Source organism: Polypterus senegalus, chromosome 3 (assembly GCF_016835505.1).
Source record: "Polypterus senegalus isolate Bchr_013 chromosome 3, ASM1683550v1, whole genome shotgun sequence".
Taxonomy (NCBI): domain Eukaryota; kingdom Metazoa; phylum Chordata; class Cladistia; order Polypteriformes; family Polypteridae; genus Polypterus; species Polypterus senegalus.
The window spans coordinates 12,558,439-12,584,981 of record NC_053156.1 but is presented as its reverse complement, the minus strand read 5'-3'; the positions used below and the strand labels follow the sequence as shown (position 1 = coordinate 12,584,981).

Genomic DNA, 26,543 nt, shown 5'->3' with positions numbered 1-26,543 from the left:
TGGTCACACCACTATAGTACCCTTAGGTTGTGTACTTATTGTTACACCAGGCTAGGGGGCGCTATACAGCCTCTACATTTAATTATCAACCTAGACGCTCTGGACCGACCATCATAGTGCCCTTAGGCTTTGTGTGCATATTAATACCAAGCTAGAGGGCATTATACATCGAATTACCGTGGTAGAGGATGATGTCAAGCTAAGGGGGCGCTATACAGCCTTCACATGGAGTTATCAGCCTGGAGTCTATGGGCACAGGATTAGGGTACCCTTGGGTCGTGTGCTCATTTTTACACCAGCCTAAGGGATGCTATACAACCTTTAGACTGAATTGCCTTCCTAGAGTGCAATACACACCTAGGGGGCGCTATACGGCCTTCCAATTGAATTACCAGCCTAGAGGCTCGGGAACCACCATTATAGTGCCTTTAGGTTTTGTGCTAATTTTTACACCAAGCTAGGGGGCACTATACAGTATTTCAATTGAATGACCATCCTTGAGGCTGTAGGCCAAGCTAGGGGGTGCTATACAGCTTTTACTTTGAGTTACCAGCCTAAAGAATTATACCAAGGTAGGGGGCACTATGCAGCCTTTGCATTGAATTGCCATCCTAGAGGCTCTGGACCACCGTTATTGTGCCCTTAGGTTTTGTACTCATTCTTCTACCAAGCTAGAGGGGCGCTATACTACCTATACATTGAATTATCATCCTAGTGAACAATACCAAGCTTGGGGGCGCTATACAGCTTTTACACTACATTACCATCCCAGACGCCCTAGACTCACAATTAGAGTGCCCTTAGATTTTGTGCTCATTCTTGTACCAAGCTAGGGGGCGCTATACAGCCTTCACATTGAGTTTCAGCCTGGAGTCTATGGACACAGCATTACCCTTGGTACCCTTGGGTTGTGTGCCCATTGTCATGCCAGGCTAAGGAATGCTATACAGCCTTTACATCGAATTACAGTGGTACAGGATGATGCCAAGCTAGGGGGCGCTTTACACCTTCATATTTAATTACCAGCGTAGAGTCTCTGGCCACACCATTCTAGTACTCTTGGGTTGTGTGCTTATTGTTGCAGGAGGCTAGGGGGCGCTATACAGCCGTTACCTGGAATTACTTTCCTAGAGACACTGGCATTCCTTTATAGTACCTTTGGGTTGTGTGTTCATTGTTGTGCCAGGATAAGTGGGCCCTATACAGGAAATATTGCAAGCTGAGAGAGCAATTTGTTCATTTTTGTGCCAGGTGTGCTAGAGAACAATGCCAAGCTAGGGGGTGCTATACAGCCTTTACATTGTATTACCATCCCAGAGGCTCTGGACTCACAATTAGAGTGCCCTTAAGTTTTCTACTCATTCTTCTACCAGGCTAGGGGGCGCTATACAGTCTTCACACTGAATTACCATCCTAGAGAACAATACCAGGCTAGGGGTCGCTATACAGCCTTACAATTGAATTGCCAGTCTAGAGTCTCTGGGCGCACCATTATTGTGCCCTTAGGTTTTGTACTCATTCTTCTACTAGGCTAGGGGGCGCTATACATCTTACGTATTGAGTTTCCAGCCTAGAGTCTCTGGCCACACAATTATAGTGCCTTTATGTTTTGAGCTTATTCTCCTACCAGGCTAGGGGGCGCTATACAGCCTTTACACTGAATTACCATCCTAGAGAACAATACCAGGCTAGGGGGCGCTATACTACCCATACATTGAATTACCAGTCTAGAGTCTGTGGCCGCACCATTCTAGTACTCTTGGATTGTGTGCTTATTGTTGCTGGAGGCTAGGGGGCGCTATACAGCCTTTACCTGGAATTACTTTCCTAGAGACACTGGCATTCCTTTCTAGTACCTTTGGGTTGTGTGTTCATTGTTACACCAGGCTAGGGGGCGCTATACAGCCTTCATATCGAGTTTCCAGTCTAGAGTCTCTGGCCACACCGTTGTAGTACCCTTGGGTTGTGTTACATGAGGCTAGGGGGCGCTATACAGCCTTGGCATTGAATTACAGTGGTACAGGATGATGCCAAGCTAGAGGGCGCTCTACACCTTCATATTGAATTACCAGTCTAGAGTCTGTGGCCACACCATTCTAGTGCTCTTGGGTTGTGTGCTTATTGTTGCAGGAGGCTAGGGGGCGCTATACAGCCTTTACCTGGAATTACTTTCCTAGAGACACTGGCATTCTTTTATAGTACCTTTGGGTTGTGTGTTCATTGTTGTGCCAGGATAAGTGGGCCCTATACAGGAAATATTGCAAGCTGAGAGAGCAATTTGTTCATTTTTGTGCCAGGTGTGCTAGAGAACAATGCCAAGCTAGGGGGTGCTATACAGCTTTTACATTGTATTGCCATCCCAGAGGCTCTGGACTCACAATTAGAGTGCCCTTAAGTTTTCTACTCATTCTTCTACTAGGCTAGGGGGCGCTATACATCTTACGTATTGAGTTTCCAGCCTAGAGTCTCTGGCCACACAATTATAGTGCCTTTAGGTTTTGAGCTTATTCTCCTATCAGGCTAGGGGGCGCTATACAGCCTTCACACTGAATTACCATCCTAGAGAACGATACCAGGCTAGGGGGCGCTATACTACCCATACATTGAATTACCAGTCTAGAGTCTGTGGCCGCACCATTCTAGTACTCTTGGGATGTGTGCTTATTGTTGCTGGAGGCTAGGGGGCGCTATACAGCCTTCATATCGAGTTTCCAGTCTAGAGTCTCTGGCCACACCGTTGTAGTACCCTTGGGTTGTGTTACATGAGGCTAGGGGGCGCTATACAGCCTTGGCATTAAATTTCCAGCCAAAGGAGGCGATGTGCTTATTATTTCCCAGCCCAGTCATATTGCTATACCACTTTTATGCTGCAGCAGTAGCAGCAGCCCTGGCGCCCTGAGCTTTTTAATATAGCGCCCCACAATCCCGAGCCAACCCCAACACCTTTTCTCAGCCACATTTTTTTTTTATGCTGGCCTTGTCTAAAAGGAGGACTCAGTATCCACACACATTTTGATTTTTTTCCCCAAAACCAAGAAGAGAAGATCGCCAGGCAGTGAGGAAAAGGGAGGACATGCCCGTGTCCATCAGCTGTCGCTGGGTCCGACATGGTCCACTCCTCAACTCAGAACACCTTCCGCTTGCCTCTGCTTTTGGATGCTTTATTTAAAAAATAAACCAAAGAGCAATACTCTAGAAGGCGGCTCGGAGGCGTGGGGCCCGCTCCCCACCGAGTCCAGTCCCTGCTGCTGGCTCAGTCCTCATACTGTCGTCACCCGCATGACCACCTCGCGGTTGGAGCTGCCGCTCAGCCGGTGCTCGCTGGGCCGCAGGTGGCTCAGGATGTGCAGGATCGTGTAGCCACAGTGGTGGTTGAGAATAGTCCTAACACGCTGTCCTCGTCGGCCGCTCCTGTCGCTGGCCGAGGGGTGGCCGCTCCGTGAACCGCGACCCCCAGCCGCCTTATTACTTCCACTCAGGGCCTCCCCCAGGTCCTTGGCCTTTTCATAGTTCAGTACCTTCCACTGCTGGTTGACTGCCTGCCAGCGTTTAAAAATCCGGTAGACTGAGGAGCCTTCGTGGATGATGAGACCTGAGGCGGACAAGAGAAGAGTGAGGAGGTCAGCGAGGAGCTTCACAATGGCTGCCACCCACCTAGATGTGGGCTGAGGCCTAGCCTAGGTCATCTGGTTACCCCTATGTGACCACATCTCCCCTGACCCCACTAAAGCCCAGGAAGTGAAGCTTGAATACAGATGACCACCCGTTCCTCCTCCTCCTCCTCGTCCCAATTTTGGCACCCCACCCCTTGACATTACATGCCTCACACATTTATGGAATGACTCTGCTTGACCCTATGACGCTGTGCTGGACTGCAGGTGACCTCAGCACACCCAGCCTGAGCCAAGTTCTTTCTATTGACCGAGTGACCTCAGCACACTTCGGCAGGTCTTATCAAGCTCTCTCCTACACTTCATTTCCACCTGGGCTTCACATGGCACAGGAGAATCACACTTGATACCAGCTGACTTCAGCACACCTTATTTGACCCTCGGTGACTTCACCATTTGACCTCAGTTGACCTCAGCACATCCACTTTGACTTCAGCATACATCACCTGACCCACCTGACCTCAACACACCTTATTTGATCCTACCTATTGTATCAATTCTCACCTGACCTCATCACACCCTATTTGACCCTATCTGACTTCATCACTTCCTGTTTGACCTCAGTTGGCCTCAGCACACCTTATCTGACCTTACCTGACCACATTGGTTCCCTCCTGACCTCATCTCACTTGATCTGACCCTACCCAACATCATCACTTCCCACCTGACCCCAGCTGACCTCAGCACACCCACTTTGACCTCAGCACTCCTTATCTGACCCCAGTTGACTTAAGCACATCCACCTTGACCTTAGCACACCTTACCTGACCCTACCTGATTTCATCATTGCTCATCTGACCCCAGTTAACCTCAATATAGCCTATTGGACCCTACTTGACCTCATCACATCTTATTTGACCCTACCTGACTTCATCTCTTCCTGGCCTCTGCACACACATCTTGACCTCAGCACACCTTACCTGACCCTACCTGATTTCATCACTTACTGCTTGACCCCTGTTGATCTTTGCACACATCATCATCTGACACAACCCAATTTCATTACTTCCCACCTGACCCCAGCTGACCTCAGCACACCCACTTTGACTACAGCTCACCTTATCTGACCCTACCTGACCTCATCACTTCCTGTTTAACCTCAGTGGACCTCAGCACACCCACTTTGACCTCAGCACTCCTTATCTGACCCCAGTTGACTTAAGCACATCCACCTTGATCTTAGCAGAACTTACCTGACCCTACCCGATTTCATCATTGCTCATCTGACCCCAGTTAACCTCAATATAGCCTACAGGACCCTACTTGACCTCATCCTATCCCAGTTGACCTCATCACACCTTAGTTGACCCTACTTGAATTCATCTTTTCCTGTTTAACCCCCCACTGGCCTCTGCACATCCACCTTGACCTCAGCACACCTTACCTGACCCTACCTGATTTTATCATTGCTCATCTGACCCCAGTTAACCTCAATATAGCCTATTGGACCCTACTTGACCTCATCCTATCCCACTTGACCTCATCACACCTTATTTGACCCTACCTGACTTCATCTCTTCCTGGCCTCTGCACACACACCTTGACCTCAGCACACCTTACCTGACCCTACCTGATTTCATCACTTACCGCTTGACCCCTGTTGATCTTTGCACACATCATCATCTGACACAACCCAATTTCATCATTTCCCACCTGACCCCAGTTGACCCCCCAGCACATACACCTTGACCACAGCCCACATTTTACCTGACCCTACCTGGTTTAATCAATTCTCACCTGATCCTAGTTGACCTCATTGCACACCTTGTGATCCTACCTGACTTCATCACTTCCTATTTGATTCCAGTTGACCTTTGCACACCCACTTTGACCTCAGCATACCTTATCTGACCTTAGATGACCTTAGCACACCTTACTTAAACCTACCTGACTTCATCACTTCTTTTGAGACCCCTGTTGGCCTCACATGCCCATCTTCACCTCACCCTACCTGACGTCATCACATCTCACCTGACACCAGCTGACTTCGGCTCTCCTTATCTGACCTCATCACTTCCCACATCCTATCTGACCCTACCCAACTTCAGCACACCTTATCTGACCCTACTTGACCTCATCACAATTCTCTGACCCTGCCCAACTTCATCACTTCCCACCAGACCCCAGTTGACCTTGGTCCACCCTCCTCCCTACCATTTTAGCTGCACTCAGCATATTCTACTTGACCCTCCCACCTTGACCAGGTGTGATTGATTCAAGTTGACCTTATGTCATCCTACTTGAGCCCACCTGACCTTTGGTTTGTACCCCCCAAAAATGCCTTTGGAATCCTCGCTCAATGAGAAGATCAATGTTGCCCCCTGGGTGTCCATTCAAGCTGGCGCTGTGTTTAGCAGGCCCAGCAGAATGCGGGTGGTGCTCACCTATACAGACGATGTCCATGAAGCCATACATTCCATAGCAGATCTGAAAGAGCAGGTCCTGGCGCTGCCACTTTGCCGACGGGCTCAGCGAGGACCAGATGAGCCAGGAGATGCTAGCGATGAGAAACAGGGATCCCAGGATTATTGCGGCGATTTGCACCTTCTCAATCACTGTCAAGGAGATGGCCTGCCACTGAAACACAGAAGGGGAGACAACTGAGAGGCTGGAGTGGCAGTGGTGTGGAGGAGTGGAGGTGGGTGCCGGTGGGCCACATACCTGAAGGGGGTTCTTGGTGCTGATGGCCAGGACCTGGTACTTGAAGTAGCAGAGCTCACAGCTCCAGGAGCCCCTCTCACTTATCCACCGGATCAGGCAGGGCTGGTGTGTGCAGCGAACAGAGCCGTCACATCGGCATGGGCTCAGGAGCTCCCCCTGCAGGACAGATAGAGTACTTGCGTTATACTGCACCGTTTAGCAGACAAACCGACAACAGAAAGCCAGGATGCTTCACATTGCGCGGAATCCCACCTACCACACCCATTAAACGTCTTATTGTCCCATATGGTGGCTCAGCCCACTCCCATAGATGGCCACTTCTACCATCTCACATACAGAAGTAGTTTGGGGGCAATGGACAGGAGCACACCCTGACTGAGACAGATGGCACTGTCAAGCACCACCATGTTTGCCAAACCACAGTGAGTACCTTTGTGGGCACCCTAAAGTAGAAGGAGTTCAGGGTCCACCATAAACACAGTGTCCACTCTGACCAGCTACTTCATGCTGGAGATCCCATTAGGGGAAGAGAAGAGGTGGGGTGGTTGTTGTCAGGAGGGCATCTTGACCTTAAGTCAGCAGGCTAAATCATTGAAGCTGATCACAGCCCATCAAGGTCACTGCCTGGCACGCCTGTTGTTCTAGTTGCCCACTGGAGGAGCTGAAATAATCTGTAGGAGTACAAAGGGAGGAGGAATATGTGGATCGTGGCAGAAAGGGACATCCTGGGCAACATGAAACCAAAGCTTTGGCTCAATTTGTGACATCCAAGAGTCTGGCCCTACCTGATTTTATCACTTTCCACTTGACCCTTGTTGATCTTAGCACGCATCATCTGACACAAACCGATTTCACCACTTCCCACCTGACCCCAGTTGACCCCGGCACACACACCTTGACCTTAGCCCACATTTTATCTGACCCTACCTGGTTTAATCAATTCTCACCTGACCCCAGTTGACCTCATTACACCTCTTTTGTCCCTACATCACTTCATCTCTTCCTGTTTGACCCCAGTTCACCTCTGCACACCCACCTTGACCTCGCACACCCTAACTGACCCTAGATGACCTTAACTCACCTTACCTAAACTTACCTGCCTTCATCACTTCTTTTGAGACCCCCTACTGACCTTACATGCCCATCTTCACCTCACCCTATCCGATGTCATCACATCTCACCTGACGCCAGTGGACCTCGGCTCTGCTTACCTGACCTTACCTGAGCTCATCACTTCCCACTTGACCCCTGCACACCTTATCTGACCCTGCCCAACGTCATCACTTCCCACCAGATGCCAGTTGACCTCAGCCCACCCCACCCCATTTTACCTGCACTCAGCACAATCTACTTGAGCCTCCCACCTTGACCAGGTGTGACTGATCTAAGTGTGCCACCGTCCTGACACAGGACAACAATTGATTAGGACTTATATAGTGCCATTAACAGCACGTGCCATCACAAGTCGATATAAAAGCACCATCAAAACATGTCCCGATCTACCTTGGCAGCTTCTCATTTTTTTATATTCTCATTGTTATAATTATTAATTTTTAAAATTTATAATGCACTGCAATCTTCAAAAACAAAATTCATCAAGTTGGGCAGACTGGTGACTCTAAAGCAGCATTGGCAGATGTGAGCATGACACATAGTGCCGAAAGATGTATTGGCACCCCCTACAGGCTGATTCCTACCTATTCTCCTTCAGGATAGGCTCCGCCTCCCCAGCACCCTGACCAGAACAAAGTGGGATGGAGGAAAATGGATGAAGGGTTAGATTATTGAGTTTTATGACACTTCGGCTAAATGATTGGTTTCTATTGTTTTCCTAAGAATGACTTCTAAGAACCTACTTGGAAATCACGTCAGGCACCTCCATGGCTCACCGGTACAAGAAAACCCCCTCGTGTGATAGACCATTGGACTCGTCTTGATGTTGATGTCTGGTTATGCAAGATGTGGAGACTTTTTTGGCCCTCAAGACCCGAAAACCCATCATTTTCAGACCATTTTTGGACCACGTTTTTAAGCAGGAGATCACACCCTTAAGATAAAAGGTTGACCATTAGGCTTCTGCAGTAAAAATGGTCAGAACAACTTGAAGTTGAGTAGGCCCACATTAACGGACCCCCTAATGGGAGAGGAGGGGTTAAAGTTAATCCTTTTCACAAACCATCAAAAAGACATGGAAATCATTAATATCAGCATGTGGAGGGTCTTTTAATTTTGTTTCAAAGTTGCTGATTCTGAATGGGATCATATTTTTGATATCTGATTCTTCACCGGTGGTCCTCCTGCCCTCACAGGAGGTCAAAAATGACAAATTCAAAACCTAAGCATGTGAGGTATCGTTTCAGACTATTTCAAGGTCAGTGATATGAATATGAGGTTACTTTTGGTTTTTGATCCTTTAATAGCCTTCTAAGGACCTCCATCAGAGGGTGACAAATGACAAATTACAATCGAGAACATTGATATTAAAGCAAATATTTGATGCAACTCTTCTTGTTCATTAGGTTCTTCTTCCTGATGAAGTAAATCATAACATTTCTTATGAACACTCTGAATTAGGGCAGCTGATTCTAATTAAAAACTTTGTCTCACCGGGACGCTAACACTGAGTAATGCAGACAGATACTGGACAGCAAGATTCTCAATAAGCATTACGTATGAACCGCAATGAGCAATATGTCACCGAGTTTACAACAAGAATAAAAAAAATAGTTAACAAGGTTTTTGGACTTACCGGCAGGTTGTATCTTTTGTTTTGTTTTCAGATATCCTGACATTTGTTTCAGGTACGAGCCTCGCACTCCATCCATCCATCTCCTAACACAGAGTCACGACGGTCTGCTGGAGCCATCCCAGCCAACACAGGGCGCAAGGCAGGAAGAAACCCTGGGCAGGGTGCCAGCCCACCGCAGGGCACACACACACACACACCAAGCACACACTTGGGATAATTTACGATTTTAATATAGTGCCTTTCAGAATCAGATCTTAATACATTACTTGCTGGGATCCTACTCAGGGTTTAAAAAAAATGGGTGGATGTTGAAATTCTAAACAGAACGAATACTTACGTATATGTAGCGCCTTTCAGGAAAGCTGAAATAGAAGGAATGCCGACTTTTATATAGCGCTTTTTGGGTCCAGTCCATCCATCCAACCCGCTATATCCGAACTACAGGGTCCCGGGGGGTCTGCTGGAGCCAATCCCGCGCCAATACAGGGCGCAAGGCAGGAAACAAACCCCGGGCAGGGCGCCAGCCCACCGCAGGGCACACACACACACCAAGCACACACTAGGGACAATTTAGAATCGCCAATGCACCTTACTTACATATAAACTAGACAGAACTATATACAAAAAAATCCTAATTTTCTAATGATATCCATCCATCCAATATCCAACCCGCTATCCTAACTACAGGGTCACAGGAGTCTGCTGGAGCCAATCACAGCCAACACAGGGCGCAAGGCAGGAAACAAACCCCGGGTAGGGTGCCAGTCCACCGCAGGGCACACACACACACACACACTTGTGATACTTTAGGATCACCAATGCACCTTACCTGCATGTCTTTGGACTGCGGGGGTAAACCCATGCATACACGGGGAGAACATGCAAACTCCACGCAGCGGACCCGGGTCTCCTAACTGCGATGCAGCAGCGCTACCACCGCGCCACCGTGCCGCCCTTTATAATGATGCTGTATATTCTTAAACCCCGGGCAGGGCGCCAGCCCACCGCAGGGCACACACACACACCAAGCACACACTAGGGACAATTTAGAATCGCCAATGCACCTAACCTGCATTTCTATGGACTGTGGGAGGAAACCGGAGCGCCCGGAGGAAACCCACGCAGACTCGGGTCATATTCCACATTTATCGGCTGGTGTTTTAAGGGTGGCGCCTGAAGCCTAACGCAGTCGCGGGTGCCTGGGAAAGGCGAAAGACAGCTATAGGGGAGTCCATTTTCGATTATTATTGTAAGGGTACTGTAACGTTTACGTTTGAGTCTTAGTAACCTCGAGATTAAGTATAAAACATATATTTTTTTGTTATTTAGTGTTTAATTATGTCTATTTTACTGTCGGATACTTTGTTTTTCGCTCGAGGTGTACGATTCCCCCTGCAAGCCTGAAATGGTATCTCTCCACGTTTAGGCAAGCTGACCGGGGAAATGAGATGCCTTGAGAGAAGTACAGTTGTGGCCGCAACAGGAGGAACGATCGTTCGGAGAGATTTGAGAAGAAGGGTTAGGGTGTGCGAGCCGGTACGCTTGGCTAAGAGGCGCCTGGTGGCTGAGCTGTTGGTTGATGTTAAGAAGCGGTTTTGGTTCCCGAGATTTTTTTTTGAGGAGTTGCATTTATGACACGGGCCGAGAAAGTCCAGCGTCTGCTGATACCCTTCCATGAACTAAAAGTGACTGCGTTTACATCAGGGTATGAGCCTCTGTGTTTGACATACTCGGTTTTTCTTCTTTGCATTTTCATAATTGGATTTGTTTTGTCACCGGATAATATATTGTTTTTGTGCAACCATTTACAATCAGCAAGTGTGTTTTTTCTCTCTCTATTGTGGAATAACAAAATGACCTTTTTTTGAACATCTGCCTCTCTTATTACCTCCCTCAGTCCTGGTCGGTCCCGAACTACTAGCAGGCTATTTGCTTTAGTAGACGGCTTGTGACAAACTTTTAATTAATTTGGCTGACAGCTTCATCCAAGGAGATCTACCCCACTTGAGATGCATTTGCTTTTTATAACGCATTTGTAACCGACTGTAGCAATCTGCCTTTTTTCTGCGCAGTGTAAATGACCGTCAAGTCAGAGGCACGTGGGTCAGAACAGAAGCTTTTAGTTTTCTCCCCAAGAAACTTTGCAAAACAAAAGGGGAAAAAAAGGAACAGGGCTTCACATAAGCAGCTTGACCCCTATGTGCCCACAGCGTTTTTTTACTTACATATAAACTAGACAGAACTATATACAAAAAATCCTAATTTTCTAATGATATCCATCCATCCAATATCCAACCCGCTATCCTAACTACAGGGTCACAGGAGTCTGCTGGAGCCGATCACAGCCAACACAGGGCGCAAGGCAGGAAACAAACTCCGGGTACGGTGCCAGTCCACCGCAGGGCACACACACACACACTTGTGAGAATTTAGGATCGCCAATGCACCTTACCTGCATGTCTTTGGACTGCGGGGGTAAACCCATGCATACACGGGGAGAACATGCAAACTCCACGCAGCAGACCCGGGTCTCCTAACTGCGAGGCAGCAGCGCTACCACTGCGCCACCGTGCCGCCCTTTATAATGATGCTGTATATTCTTAACAAAAAATAAAAAAATACATAGCATACCTTTCCCAAACAAAAGGAAAAAAAGGCACAGGGTGTCACCTAAGCGGCTTCTCCCCTATGCCTATTAAAAAATAAGTTACATCAATTGCAAATTATTTTAAACAAATCATTAATACAAATTAAATGAAATAAAAATCAGGAAAAGCTTAGGGAGAACTGAACCTACAACGTACCTCCACTAGTAATGGGTCGTTCGCGAACAAGGCGGCTCTAAGAACCGATTCTTTGTAGCGAACGAGAAGCGCTGACTCTCCAGCCGGCAGGTATTTAATTTTGATGGGCACACTTTCCGGCCAATCACATGCAAAGACTGACTAGGATGAAACCATTATGTGAAAGAAGGAACGGGGGCGGACGCTCCACAGACAGCGAGTGCAGTGGTACAGTCCAGGTACACGGAGAGACGGCGAGCTGGATTTAAATGCAAGCGCGTCGGCCCTTCCAAGCTGAGGCATCTGGTGTTTCTGAATGCCAACCTGCAGTACAGACAATGATCTAAAGTGTCATAATGTTAAGACTTTGGCCTTTATTTATTTGATTTGTTTGCTGTGTTCAGTTGTTCATTTTAAAGGTTTGATTAAAATGTTAAACAATAATAATGTATTTTTGTAACGAGAAAATGCATAAAAATAAGGCTTTTATAAAAACACTGAATAAAAAAATTGTATAGCAACACACAAACCATCCATAATTGCAAAATGAGATTAAAATAGAAGGCTCCGAGTGATACTAAATGATGAGCCATTTGCTACCCGTAAAAGCCCAAGGGAGCCGAACCAAAAGAGCCGGACGTCCCATCAGTAACCCCTACAACAACGTCCACCGTGCTTCTAGCGGCAGAGCCAAGAAACGTGGTGCCGGCAGTTTGTGAGGTGTAACGCTAATTTGGGCCCGTACCACAACAGATTATATTGCCAGTATGCTATTAACTATTTACAGGGATCAACTACTTTTGGGGAAGTCCATCCATCCATTATCCAAGCCGCTATAATCTAACTACAGGGTCACGGGGGTCTGCTGGAGCCAATCCCAGCCAACACAAGGTGCAAGGCAGGAAACAAATCCCGGGCAGGGTGCCAGCCCACCACAGGGCACACACACACACCAAGCACACACTAGGGACAATTTAGGATCGCCAATGCACCTAACCTGCATGTCTTTGGACTGTGGGAGACGTGAAATTATAAATAACATATTATACTTTGCTACACTTTACTGAGATTGGAGAGTTGCCTTAAGGGTTTGTGAATGATAGATTATGACTCAGATGTTTAAGTATTTTACAGTTCCCCATTGTCTTTATTATTATTTTTTTTTTTTTTGGTGTGCTTTGATAGCCATTTTTGAATTTCGCAATCATACCATTTTAGAATTCCCGTCATTAGGATACAGGGACGTGCGGTCAGGGGAGGCAGGTGAGACAGTTATCATGGAACAGTAAAAAAAAATAATAATGATAACATAAAATACATTTTTCCACTGGTCTATGCTATATATTTGTTTTATCGATGATCCCAATAACTTTGATCATTTTTATAGTCAAAATCGCCGAATTTGCACATTTCCTGTTCAAATGCAGCGGAGAAACTCGAGGGGCGGCAGCGACGAGTCTCACCTCCCCTCGGACTGCGCTCTCCTCAGTCACTGACTGCGATTGGCGCGTGTGTGTTGCTGTCTCTCTGTATGTCGCCAATGTAACGTTTGCAGACACGTTTATTATACACCCTGACCTTCCACAGTCTGACTAATATCTTTAATGAATGTGTGTGACATATTTAGTGTTGCTGATCGGATATAAAACCGCAGTGAAATGGCATGAGATGAGTAAGGCAGACAGTACCGTGCCGGCCTGAAGGGGGCGCATGTGAGCCCAACGGGTGCTCGTTGCTGCTGTTCTACACAGAGGCGCCGATAAGTTAGCGACATCAGAAAGTCACGTGCACTGCAGCGCGCCGTTTATTTTCATTTTTTTGTTCCGACTGACTGCCAAAATGGAAGATTAAGATTTTTAAAACTACATTATAATAATAATAATAATAATAATAATAATAATAAGGAGGACTTTTACAAGAAAGTGGTGGAGATTTTCGTGGAGAAGGATAGGCGCATGGACTTCACTTACAAATAAAGGTAAGACCATAAACTGTTTTCAAATTTTGACCTTATAAAATATTCTGCCCTGCGCTGGGCTGCCGCCCCGCCCGGGGTTTGTTTTCTGCCTTGCACCCTGTGTTGGCTCCAGCAGACCCCGTGACCCTGTAGTTAGGATATAGCGGGCTGGCTAATGGATGGATGGATGGATAAAATATTCTTTTGCTTTTCATGTTATCCATTTGTTGAACAGTCTGTATTAAAATTGATTAAAGCGTCAGAATTAAAAGCTTTTAAAAACATATAAATATTTAAATTAAAGTCAAAATTGAAATCTCTTTTTTGTACACCACTCTATACTTTCATTTGTATTGAATGAGTGTGAATTGTGAAATTACAACGGCAAGTTTAGAACACGTGGAGGGCGAGGAGCAAATGCGCTCTCCGCTCTCTCTCTCTATCTATCTCTCTTTCTCTCTCTCTCCCCCTCTCTCTCTCTCTCTCTCTCTCTCTCTCTCTCTCTCTCTCTCTCTCTCTCTCTCTCTCTATCTATCTCTCTTTCTCTCTCTCTATCTATCTATCTCTCTTTCTCTCTCTCTCTCTCTCTCTCTCTCTTTCTCTCCCTCTCTCTCTGTTCTCTCTCTCTATCTCTCCGCTCTTTCTTTCTCTGTTCTTTCTCAGCCAAACATACGCCTCACCCGTGTGTGTAAAGAATGAGATGAGATATGAAACATAACCAGCAGTCAACGTGCCAACTGAATAGTCAATAAGCGACTCTTTGGGGTTCATAGATTTGTAAATTGGACTCTGAAGGAGTCACCAGCCATGAACCTCACCGCACGTCACCGTTAGGGTAGCACCCTGCATTGTCGAGGGTTAGGGTTAGTATCCTTAGACATTGTGACCTTTTGATCATGACATGCTGGATTAAGACTTCAGTGAGATGTTCACTTCTTTATCAGAGCTGTGGATAACAAGACCCATTTTTCTAAGCCCTTTGCTACGACCTTCAGTTACTTAAAGTCCTTCTGCTTCTGAATTTTTACAATGGAAGTTTTTGGTAAGTTAAGTGTAAAGGAGCCCCCAGTTGCATTTCTTGACCCCCTTCTGCTGAATGATTCATTGCCTGGACCTCCTTAATGCCGATGTGTCACAGAGAGGAAGTGCTGAATTGTTCTAAAAGGCTTCATTCTCTGCTCCACCACCACTACCTCCAGCAGGACCAGAAGGCATCCCATAACTCAGCGTTTCTCAACCTTTAAGTATTTGCGACCCGAGTTTTCATAACAGTTTTAATCGCACCCCCCTAACGTTTTTTTGAAAGGTGCCCCCTAATACCCATTTGTTCTTTTTTAATTAATGATATATCATAGATGCATATTTTATTATACCTACTTAATTTTTATCGACATTTGTCTAACTCTGTATTTAGTTTTCTAGTATCAGAATGTAGTTTAAGTTCATTTGTTTTGGTTTCAATAGATGTATTTTTCATATTTTTGATTCTTGTTTTCTTTTTTTCACATCTTCGCGCCCCCCCTTTTTGTTACTTCATGCCCCCCACTAGGAGGTCCCACCCCACAGTCTGAGAACCACTGCCGTAACTGAACCTGCCTCCTTAATTAGCTTCTTCATTCCGTGGTCCTCTCCTGAAGTGGCCTTACCAGCCGAGCACATCACACTGATGGTGAAGAACATGTGGAGGATGTGACCAGAGCTGCTCAATCGATTAGGCACCTATAGGACACCATTAGCCGGGGGGGGGTCCATTTATGAAAGTTAAGGGGCATGCGCTCTGGATAGTTAGGGAGTCTGTTCTCTACCTTTCCATTACGTTCACACGATGGAAAGTGAGGGGCACCATTCTGGTAAGTCAAGGGGTGTGCGCATTATAGACACCAAGGGGGGGGGGACCCCTCAGTCCTCGAAATCTAATAATACGGAAAGCGCACTATGGACACCGAGGGGCGCCGTGTTGAAGTACTCAAGTGGTGCATCGCTCTGTACCTTTCTGTTACAGTCACTTTACGACCAGTGAGGAATGTTTTAGTAAGTCAAGGGGCGGGTGGACTACGGACACCTGGGGGTTTGGGGGGGCACCCCAGTCCTCAGAGTCTAATAATAATGAAAGTGTGCTATGGACACTTTTCCATCTCTGCATCCCATTCATGCTACGGACACCAAGGGGTGTAGTTTTGGTAACTAAAGGGGTGTGAACCCCCCAATAGGGGCTTTGACCGGCACTGGATGCCACTATCCTCAAAAAAGGCTTCTAAGTACAAAGATTCTGCTCTGCCCTCTCTTCTGCGACTCCCACTGTGTTACGAGACCACTCCAGCCTGTCATTGAACCACCTCCTGACCCCCACCCTAAATAGCGACTGGACGTGGAGTCTCCTGGGTGGGCAAAAGTCAATAAGCACTTCCTTTGTTTTGGAGATGCCGACAGTGCTGCAAGTTCTCCCCCCGACTCCCACTTTATACTTAATTTCTTGACTGCGAGTTTTGTCTCTCGTTTTGTGTTTGATCTCTCAGTTTCGACACTGGCCTCTGTGGTCACCAGGGGGCGCTGCAGCTCCCCCCAACTCCCGACACACAAGTTCCAGTGTGAATAAATTCTGGAGCCCGACAAAATAGGGCTCGCTAGTTCCCTCAGCGCCCCCTAGTGGCACCCATGGAACCCAACAGGGCTGAGCCAATGAATTACAGTTCCCAATGTGCCCTGTGGGAATTTGTGGTGGTACCGTAACCCAGTGGGGCTGCCAATCTAGTGTTTCGGGGTATACAATGCCCTCAGCAAATGTCCTTCCACTCCATTGTCATCCCAACCAGACAAGGATCCCAGATGGGATGCCAGTCCCCATATGGCGTCCTCCTCATGGACTGTGGAATAGAGGTTGATCTCCTGGCTGCGGTGGGCTGGTGCCCTGCCCGGGGTTTCTTCCTGCCGTGCGCCCTGTGCTGGCTGGGATTGCCTCCAGCAGACCCCCGTGACTCTGTGTTAGGGTATAGCGGGTTGGACAATGACTGACTGACTGATCTCCCAGGTCAGGTCAGGTTGGGGAGCATGCACTGGTACGGTGTGTTGATGCACCCACCACATGACAATACTCTCAAGATCCTGGTTGGCAACTCCCCTGGCAGATGCACGGTCCTGTCCCACCCACCGGAAATGACCCTCTACCTTGTCCTGGGTATGAAGTGAAAATGCATCCGGCCCTGCAATTAGGGAAATCCTGGGGGTTGGTGGCAGGATTGGCGCTCCAGCCACCATAAAAAAAAGAAAAAACTTAATTCCTCTCCAAGCCAGCGGTTGGCGCTGTCATCTAATGCCCCTCCTCTACCTTCCTCTGCAGAATGAATGATTGATGGATGGAAGGGCCTCCTTATGGCATCACTTCTGGTTTCTGGTCTACCGAACCCAACACCAGTTTCCTATATAACCCCCATCTTGGAACGGTCGGGCGACAAACCATCTGAGGAAGACTTATCTTGTCCTTTTTACTTCTAAAAACTTCATCATAATATACGGGGATCACTTCAGTGGCCCCCAAACTTTATGGTCTTTATCACCTGTTCTTTTATAATGACAAAACAGTAGCAAATAAAAGCAATAACAGAAAAATAAAAACGAGCAAAATTCACAGGTTATTTATTTTAATTATTGTTTGCCTAATTATAATAATAACAATGATATATTTTACTTATATAGTGCCTTTCCCATGCTCACGGTACTTAATTATGTGTTTTATTGCAGCTTTTTTATTATTTACTCTCTATGTGCTTTAGTTTGCTCCTTCTGTTTAGTGGGTGTTTCCTGAAGAGGCGGGGCCACCTGTCCATCACTGTTGACAGACAGCTCCCAGCCCTGTAAAGGCTCATGGGAAATGCAGTCCCTCGACGTTCACTGACGTGTTTCTCCTTTTGGATTATTTCCTGTTATTTGGATTTTTGTTTGTTGACAATTTTAAGGATTCTGATTTCTGTTTTTTTGTTTTTAGACTTGTTTGTTGCTGCTTGTCTTGTAAACAATTCCTGTTTAGCTCCTTTTTTTGCCTTTTGTAATAGTTTTCCCTTTTTTGTTAATAAATCTCCAGTTTTATACGGATTTCTTTTGGGCTTGTTTGATGGAGTTTTTGCAGTCCTCCCCTTAGAGGGTCCAGCTTTTGATACTCCTTTTGAATTTAAAAGTCTGTCCTCCATTGTGGGCTCCAGTGAGGCCTATGACCTCCCATTTTGTGGGGGCCTGGCTTGTCTTCTGGGGCTGTTGGTGGTTCTTTGCAAGCTCCACTCTTTGCTATGTTGTGACTCCAGAGCAAACAGAACAGACAGAACGGTTTAAAAAGTGACACATCAGACATGTCCGAGTTTACGGATATCCTCAGAAACTGCTGTAGGGACACTATATGGACAAAAGAGTTGGGACACGCCTCCTAATTATCGAGCTCAGGTGTTTCAATCAGACGCATTGCCACAGGTGTATAAAATCAGCCCTGCAGTCTCCATTTACAGACATCTGTGAAAGCAAACGGGTCGTTCTGAGGAGCTCAGTGGGTTCAAGCGTGGTACTGAGTTTGGATACCACCTTTGCAATAAGACACTTTGTGAAATGTTATCCATGCTGGTCAACTGTAAGGGGTATCATTGGACAGTGGAAGCTACTCAACCATGAAGTGGAAGACCACCTAAAGTCACAGAAACTGTGCGGCGGGAGCTTCATGGAGTTGGTTTACGTGGCCAAGCAGCTGCATGCCAGCCTCACCAAACGTCAGATGGAGTGGTGGAAACGTATTTTATGGAGTGATGAATCAGGCAGTCAGATGGGCGAGTCTGGGGATGAATGTTACCCGCCTGACAGCATTGTGCCAACTGTGAAGTTTGGTAGAGGAGGGATGATGGTGGGGGTCTCTTTATCAGGGTTTGGGCTTCTAAAGGGCAATCTTAATGATTCAGCATACCAAGACATTTTGGACAAAACACCATGCTGCCAACTTTGTGCCAACAGTTTGGGGAAGGCCCTTGTCTATCCCAGCATGACTGTGTCCCAGTGAACAAAGTGAGGTCAATAAAAATATGGTGGGATGAGTTTGGTGTGGAAGAACTTGACTGGCATGCGCAGAGACCATCGAACATCACATGGTGGGTGTCTGACAGTCCAAGTGGCACACGCGTCTTTTGAAAGTACAGGTTGCGGCAGGATTTTGCCCTTCATTTTCCCGATTCGTACACATCATAGTGTGTTTATTTTAATTTGTTATTTATCCATCCATTATCTAACCCGCTATATCCTAACTACAGGGTCACAGGGGTCTGCTGGAGCCAATCCCAGCAAACACAGGGTGCAAGGCAGGAAACAAACTCCCAGCCCACCACAGTCTATCTATCTATCTATCTATCTATCTATCTATCTATCTATCTATCTATCTATCTATCTATCTATCATATAGTGCCTTTCACATCTATCTATCTATCTATCTATCTATCTATCTATCTATCTATCTATCTATCATACAGCGCCTTTCCTATCTATCTATCTATCTATCTATCTATCTATCTATCTATCTATCTATCTATCTATCTATCATACAGCGCCTTTCCTATCTATCTATCTATCTATCTATCTATCTATCTATCTATCTATCTATCTATCTATCTATCATATAGTGCCTTTCACACCTATCTATCTATCTATCTATCTATCTATCTATCTATCTATCTATCTATCTATCTATCTATCTATCTATCTATCTATCTATCATACAGCGCCTTTCATATCTATCTATCTATCTATCTATCTATCTATCTATCTATCTATCTATCTATCTATCTATCTATCTATCTATCTATCTATCTATCTATCTATCTATCTATCTATCTATCGAGAGTGTAACAAGAATCAAATTAGGACTATAAGTATAAATAACATTCTAAATAACAACCAGCTGGGTTTATGAGAGGAAGATCCTACCAATCCAAGGTGTTTTGAATAGGAAACTGCAGCTTTTGGTAAAATCAAAGCCTACAACAGAATTGACTTCAACTTTCACAAAGTCTTTGATGTTTTAACACACCTTTCACACAACACTTGTGAATCTGAATTTGAACTGAGAAAGTGGCAAAGGGGGACATCTGTCCCGGGCGCGGCATCCAGGGGGCGCCAGATTGATGTTACGAAATTTTAGAATTAAATGTTTTCCATTCTTAAATGCACTAAAAAGTAAATAAAAAACATTTTCATACTCAGTCTATCACTCCATCAGTATGAGGAGGTCTTTTTCTTATGTTTTTTGTCTCTTTCTCATTTTGCGTTATTGTACAGTATGGGGAAGATGCATTTCCAAATCTGAGAGTTGATCTTCAGATTTTACTGACTGTTGGAACCTCCATCGCCAGTTGTGAAAGATCTTTCAGTAAATTAAAACTTATCTTGTCCTACCTGAGATCATCCATGGCACAGGAAAGATTGTCAGCCTTGGCTTTGCTGAGTGTGGAGCGGGCGGTGACCGACAGCAGACATTTTGATGAACTAATCGATAAATTTGCAGCAGCAAATCATTAGGAAAATCTCTCTTTGAAGTTAATAATTACATTTAAAGCATTATACATCAAACTATTTTTTTACTTTATACAAACTTCATTTTCAGGTTATTATATTATTATATCCAATGTAATGTTTAAGTTATTGCAATGTTATATGTGAATAATATTTTAGAATAATTATATTTTCGAACTACCATTGTTGTCTTAATTATTTTACTTCGTTCTATCTTTATAAATTAGCAAAACCTTGAAAATATACGCATAAAAGTGCTTTAAAAAATTAAAATATTTAAAAATTTAAAACTATTTAAAATAAAAAATATGACATTTTTTTCTTAAAATACTATTATTTTAAATACATATTTTAAATACATTTTAAAAATTTTCTTTCCCTTCCCCATTGCATTTTGGCAAACAGAAGGGGGCGTGAAATCTTCAGTTGTCCCCAGGCACTGAAAACCCCAGCTACTCCTCTGCCCCCACCCCACCCCAAGACCTGATGGGATTTTCCCAATTTCCATTGAAAGAAATGAAAGACGTCATCTATGGACCCTCATCAGGCGTATTGTATGTTAGGTAGAATGCCCAGAGGGGACCGGGCGGTCTCATGGTCTGGAATCCCTACAGATATTATTTTTTTCTCCAGCCGTCTGGGGTTTTTTGGTTTTTTCTGTCCCCCCTGGCCATTGAACCTTACTCTTATTCGATGTTAATTAATGTTGATTTATTTTGTTTTATAATTGTGTCTTTCATTTTTCTATTCTTTAATATGTAAAGCACTTTGAGCTACTGTTTGTATGAAAATGTGCTATAGAAATAAATGTTGTTGTTGTTGTTGTTGTTACCATCACTTGAGAAGGGAGAAACACCTGAGCACTGGAAAGTTGCAAATGGGACTCCAGCCATCAAGAAGGGAGACAAACTGGACTACAGACCAGTAAGTCTTAGGACTGTACCATATGGAGAGTATAATAAAAATCAAATTAGGAATATAAGTAAAAATAACATTCTAAAGAACAACCGGCTGGGTTTCTGAGAGGAAGATCCTACCAAACCAAACTTTAAGGTTTTCTGAACAGTAAACTGCTGCATTTGGTAAAATCAAAGCCTACGACAGAATTGACTTGGACTTTCACAAAGTCTTTGACAGTGTAACACACCTTTCACACAACGCTGAATTTGAATTGAGAATCCCCACCGGACGTGATTTGCATTGTAAGAAATAAAAGACGTCATCTATGGACCCTCATTAGTCATACTGGAGCCGTCACTTGAGAAGGGAGAAACACCTGAGGACTGGAAAGTTGCAAATGGGACTCCAGCCTTCAAGAAGGGAGACAAACTGGACCACAGACCATCCATCCATCCTCTTTCGCTTATTCAAGATCGGGTCAGGGGGGCAGCAGCTTGAGCAGAGATGCCCAGACTTCCCTCTCCCTGGCCACTTCTACTAGCTGTTGTGGGGAATCATAACAGACATAGTCCCTCCAGCGTGTCCTGGGTCTTCCATGGGTCCTCCTCCCAGTTGGACGTGCCCGGAACATCTCACCAGGGAGGCGTCCAGGAGGCATCCTGATCAGATGCCAGAGCCACCTCATCTGATTCCTCTCGATGTGGAGGAGCAGCAGCTCTACTCTACTCTGAGCTTCTCACCTTCTCATCTTTAAGTGAAAGCCCAGACACCCTGCGGAGGAAACTCATTTCAGCCGCTTGTATTCGTGATCTCGTTCTTTCGGTCACTACCCATAGCTCATGACCATAGGTGAGGGTAGGAACGTAGATCGACTGGTAAATTGAGAGCTTTGCCTTACGGCTCAGCTCCTTTTTCACCACGACAGACCGATGCAGACACGTCTTACTCCCGTGCCATGCACAATTATGGAAGCTATAATAAGAAATAAATTAGAAAAGTACCAACAATGAGAATAACATACTAAAGAACAGCCAGCATGGGTTTATGAGATGAAGCTCCTACCAAACCAAACATTTAGGTTTTTTGAACAGTTAACTGCAACGATTGGTAAAATCAAAGCCTATGACAGAACTGACTTGGACTTTCGAAATCCTTGGACTCCACCCCCCACAACCGAAGATTACGTCTAAATCCTAGAAGCTCTCGGCATCGGAGGTGACATCCAAAACTGGAGCTCAAAGTTGGTTAACCGACAGGAAACAAAGAGAACAGAGAAGAGGAGGTCATCGGTTTATGGAGGAATATTTCGGACAAAATGAAATAAATAAATAAATGCGTAAATAAATAAAAGTACTGTGAAATGTGAGCATAAATAAATAAATGTGTCATGAAATGAGAGCCTTAATAAATAAATATGTCATGAAATGAGAGCATAAATAAATAAATGTGTCACGAAATATGTTTTTCGTTGCTTATTTATTTATTTCATTTTGTCCGTAACATTCCTGCAAACCGTCATGAAATACGGCTTGAAATAAAACTGTCACTTTCACTCGTCAAAGTTGAGAGGGTGGGCTCTAACACGCCCTCTAGTTTCTGATTGGTGAATCGACAGCACAAGAATGAATTAGAAAAATGCTTACTACTGCCGATGAAATGGATTCTGCCGAAGATATTACGTATTTCAGAGAGAGAATTGAAGATTTATCGGAAGAAATGACAATGTTGGCGGCCCTTTAGACTCCGATATAGATGAAACTATTTTTGAAATTATCAAAGAACAGGTGGAACGGACTCGACTACACTCCAGTTCAGGTGATGCAGTTCGCTGCTCTGGACGTCCATCCTTTGACATTCCAGCTGAGTCAATAGAACACCTTCTGTTATGCGGTTTAAAAGTACGACAGATTGCAGATCTATATGGTGTATCGGAGAAGACGATCACAAGGCGAATGAGCCAGTTTGATATACGGTAAGCTGTAACGGCTGTATTAGTTTAGGTACTTTGACATGGAATGCTCAAAGCAGCGTCAACTAATATTTAAACCGCATAACAGAAGGTGTTCTATTGACTCAGCTGGAATGTCAAAGGATGGACGTCCAGAGCAGGGAACTGCGTCACCTGAACTGCAGTGTAGTCGAGTCCGTTCCACCTGTTCTTTGATAATTTCAAAAATAGTTTCATCTATATCGGAGTCTAAAAGGGCCGCCAACATTGTCATTTCTTCCGATAAATCTTCAATTCTCTCTCTGAAATACGTAGTATCTTCGGCAGAATCCATTTCATCGGCAGTAGTAAGCATTTTTCTAATTCATTCTTGTGCTGTCGATTCACCAATCAGAAACTAGAGGGCGTGTTAGAGCCCACCCTCTCAACTTTGACGAGTGAAAGTGACAGTTTTATTTCAAGCCGTATTTCATGACGGTTTGCAGGAATGTTACGGACAAAATGAAATAAATAAATAAGCAACGAAAACATATTTCGTGACACATTTATTTATTTATGCTATCATTTCATGATACATTTATTTATTTATGCTCACATTTCACAGTACTTTTATTTATTTACGCATTTATTTATTTATTTCATTTTGTCCGAAATATTCCTCCATATCGGTTGGAGCCCCTCGGGGGTCTGTCCTTGGACCCTCCTTACTGTCTCTGATTTACATGAATGACATCAATTCTGATGTAGTTAGTAAATTCACACGTATGCAAAAAACAAAAAAACTGAGGAGGCTTCAAAAATGTTTCAAAAAGACGAAGCAGTGGCACACTAATTAAGAACTTCATCTCCCAGAGGTCTCTGCAGTGGCCCTGATTGGATATCTGCAGAGGGCACAGGGGCTGCTGCTGGGAACAAGATTGGCTAGCGGGAGTTTTAATGGGAAGCCGGCGTGGCGGTAGAGGAGGCCTGTTGTTTTATTTCCGAGTTCACCCGTCTGTCTTGTCAGCAACGCCGTCGTCACTTGTGGATTATCGTCTTGATCGTCGCTCCTGTATGGATGGACGTGTGAGCAGTGACTCCGATGGATCACAGTGGTTAGTCGGAGGGAGTGTTCCCCGATCTCTCCACCCTTCGCCCCATCAGGAGCATCGCTAGGACTGCTTATGCATCCCTTACAGAGAGCTGGTCACTGGGTTGTCATTTTTCTCCTTCTTTCAATGTCATGGACTTTGTTGTTAGTGTTTATTGTTAGGAGATTATCGGGCTTGTTGCAGTTGCCGTATCAAGTTAATTTGCGGATCATCAATTGCCTGCCAGGGTGGGATTGTGTTTTTCCTTTGCAACCTCCCCCCACCATAACCTATCCTGTATGGGGGATGAGTGAAAGGTTTAGTTTCGTCAAAAATTTTGATCTCCGGTTTTCGACAGACCTCAACGTTTTAGGGTCCCCTGATACCGAAAAAATCGATATCTCAATAATGTGTGTGTGTCTGTGTCACAGCTTCTTGAGGTCTAAAGCGAAAATGGCTGGATGGAAAAATCCCAAACTTGAAACTTAAGTCTGTTATGAAATGATGACGAGGCAAATCGTGCAAGAGAAAGAGGCAATCGGGAGGAAATCTCAAATACCGGAACTCCGCAATAAATTCTGAATTCTTCTCGTCGATTGCTGTCGTATTCACCTATTTTATAATCAGAAAGGTCAGCGTCCGAGTGGTAAATAATTACAGAAATGTTAGAGAAGAGTTCAGATAACTTGGTTTCTAGAGCACAAAGCCTACTGACGTTCATGTCCCAATTTTTGTTTATTGTTTAGTCATATTTTAACTCTTATTTTTTAGTTTCTCGTTTTATGAAATATAGGGAAAGAATTATAATCGTCCAAAGATTTGATGTCAAGATTTTGATGAACCTCGATGTTTCAGACCTCCCTAAGTCCGATTTACTTTTTCATATGGAAAATATTATAGTGGTCTAAAAATTCGATTTTGATGAATCTCGACGTTTCAGACCTCCCCGACTTTCTTGTCTACAAAGTATAGGGAGAGTATTGCAATCATCCAAAAATTCCATTTCAAGATTTCGATGAATCTCGACATTTCAGACCTCCCTGAGTCCGATTTACTTTTTCATATGGAAAATATTATAGTCGTCCAAAAAATTGATTTTGATGAATCTTGACATTTTAGACCTGCTCGTGTACGAAAATACCATTTTTTGAATTATGTATATGTGTGTCTCAGTGTCACAAGTTCTTGAGGACGGTCTACAGCTAAAATGGCTGGGTGGAAAAATCGCAAACTCAAAACTTAAGCCTGTTATGAAATGACGATGAGGCAAATTGTGCAGGAGAAGAGGCAATCGAGAGGAATCCTCAAATACCGGAACTCCGCAATGAATTCTGAATTCTTCTCGTCGATTGCTGTTGTATTCATCTATTTTATGATCAGAAAGGTCAGCATCAGAGTGGTAAGTAATTACAGAAATGTTAGAGAAGAGTTCGGGTAACTTGGTTTCTAGGACACAAAGCTTACTGACGCTCACGTCCCAATTTTTGTTTATTGTTTAGTCATATTTTACCTTCTACTTTTTAGTTTCTCGTTTTACAAAATTTAGGGAAAGAATTGTAATTGTCCAAAGATTCGATGTCAAGATTTTGATGAAACTCGATGTTTTAGATCTCCCTGACTTTCTTGTATACGAAGTATAGGGAGAGTATTGTTATCGTCCAAAAATCCCTTTTTGATGTTTTGATGAATCTCGATGTTTTAGATCTCCCTGAGTTCAATTTACTTTCTCGTATGGAAAATATTGTAATCATCCAAAAAATTTGATTTTGATAAGTCTCAACATTTACACCTCCTCGTGTCCGAAATCCTATTTTTTGAATTATGTATGTGTGTGTCTGTGTGTCACAAGTTCTTGAGGGTGGTCTACAGCTAAAATGGCTAGATAGAAAAATCGCAAACTCAAAACTTAAGCCTGTTATGAAATGACGATGAGGCAAATTGTGCAGGAGAAAGAGGCAATCGAGAGGAATCCTCAAATACTGGAACTCCGCAATGAATTCTGAATTCTTCTTGTCGATTGCTGTCATAATCGCCCATTTTATGATCAGAAAGATCAGCATCAGAGCAGTAAATAATTCCAGAAATGTTAGAGAAGAGTTCGGGTAACTGACGCTCACGTCCCAATTTTTGTTTATTGTTTAGTCATATTTTAACTCTTATTTTTTAGTTTCTCGTTTTATGAAATATACGGAAAGAATTGTAATCGTCCAAAGATTCGATGTCAAGATTTTGATGAATCTCGACGTTTCAGACCTCCCTGAGTCCGATTA

The 26,543-nt window shown here is 44.5% G+C and overlaps 1 protein-coding gene across 1 annotated transcript in view; it reads right to left on the bottom strand.

The window, feature by feature from the left end:
* Window positions 1-3,031: 3,031 nt before the first annotated feature.
* march9 (membrane-associated ring finger (C3HC4) 9) overlaps window positions 3,032-26,543 on the bottom strand; it is a 36,084-nt gene continuing 12,572 nt past the window's right edge. The window contains exons 2-4 of the mRNA XM_039746632.1: window positions 6,333-6,488; window positions 6,056-6,248; window positions 3,032-3,592 (exon numbers count right to left, since the gene is read on the bottom strand). Coding sequence (XP_039602566.1) covers window positions 3,261-3,592; window positions 6,056-6,248; window positions 6,333-6,488 — 681 coding nt within the window. The 3' untranslated portion in view covers window positions 3,032-3,260. The remainder of the gene's footprint in view (window positions 3,593-6,055; window positions 6,249-6,332; window positions 6,489-26,543) is intronic.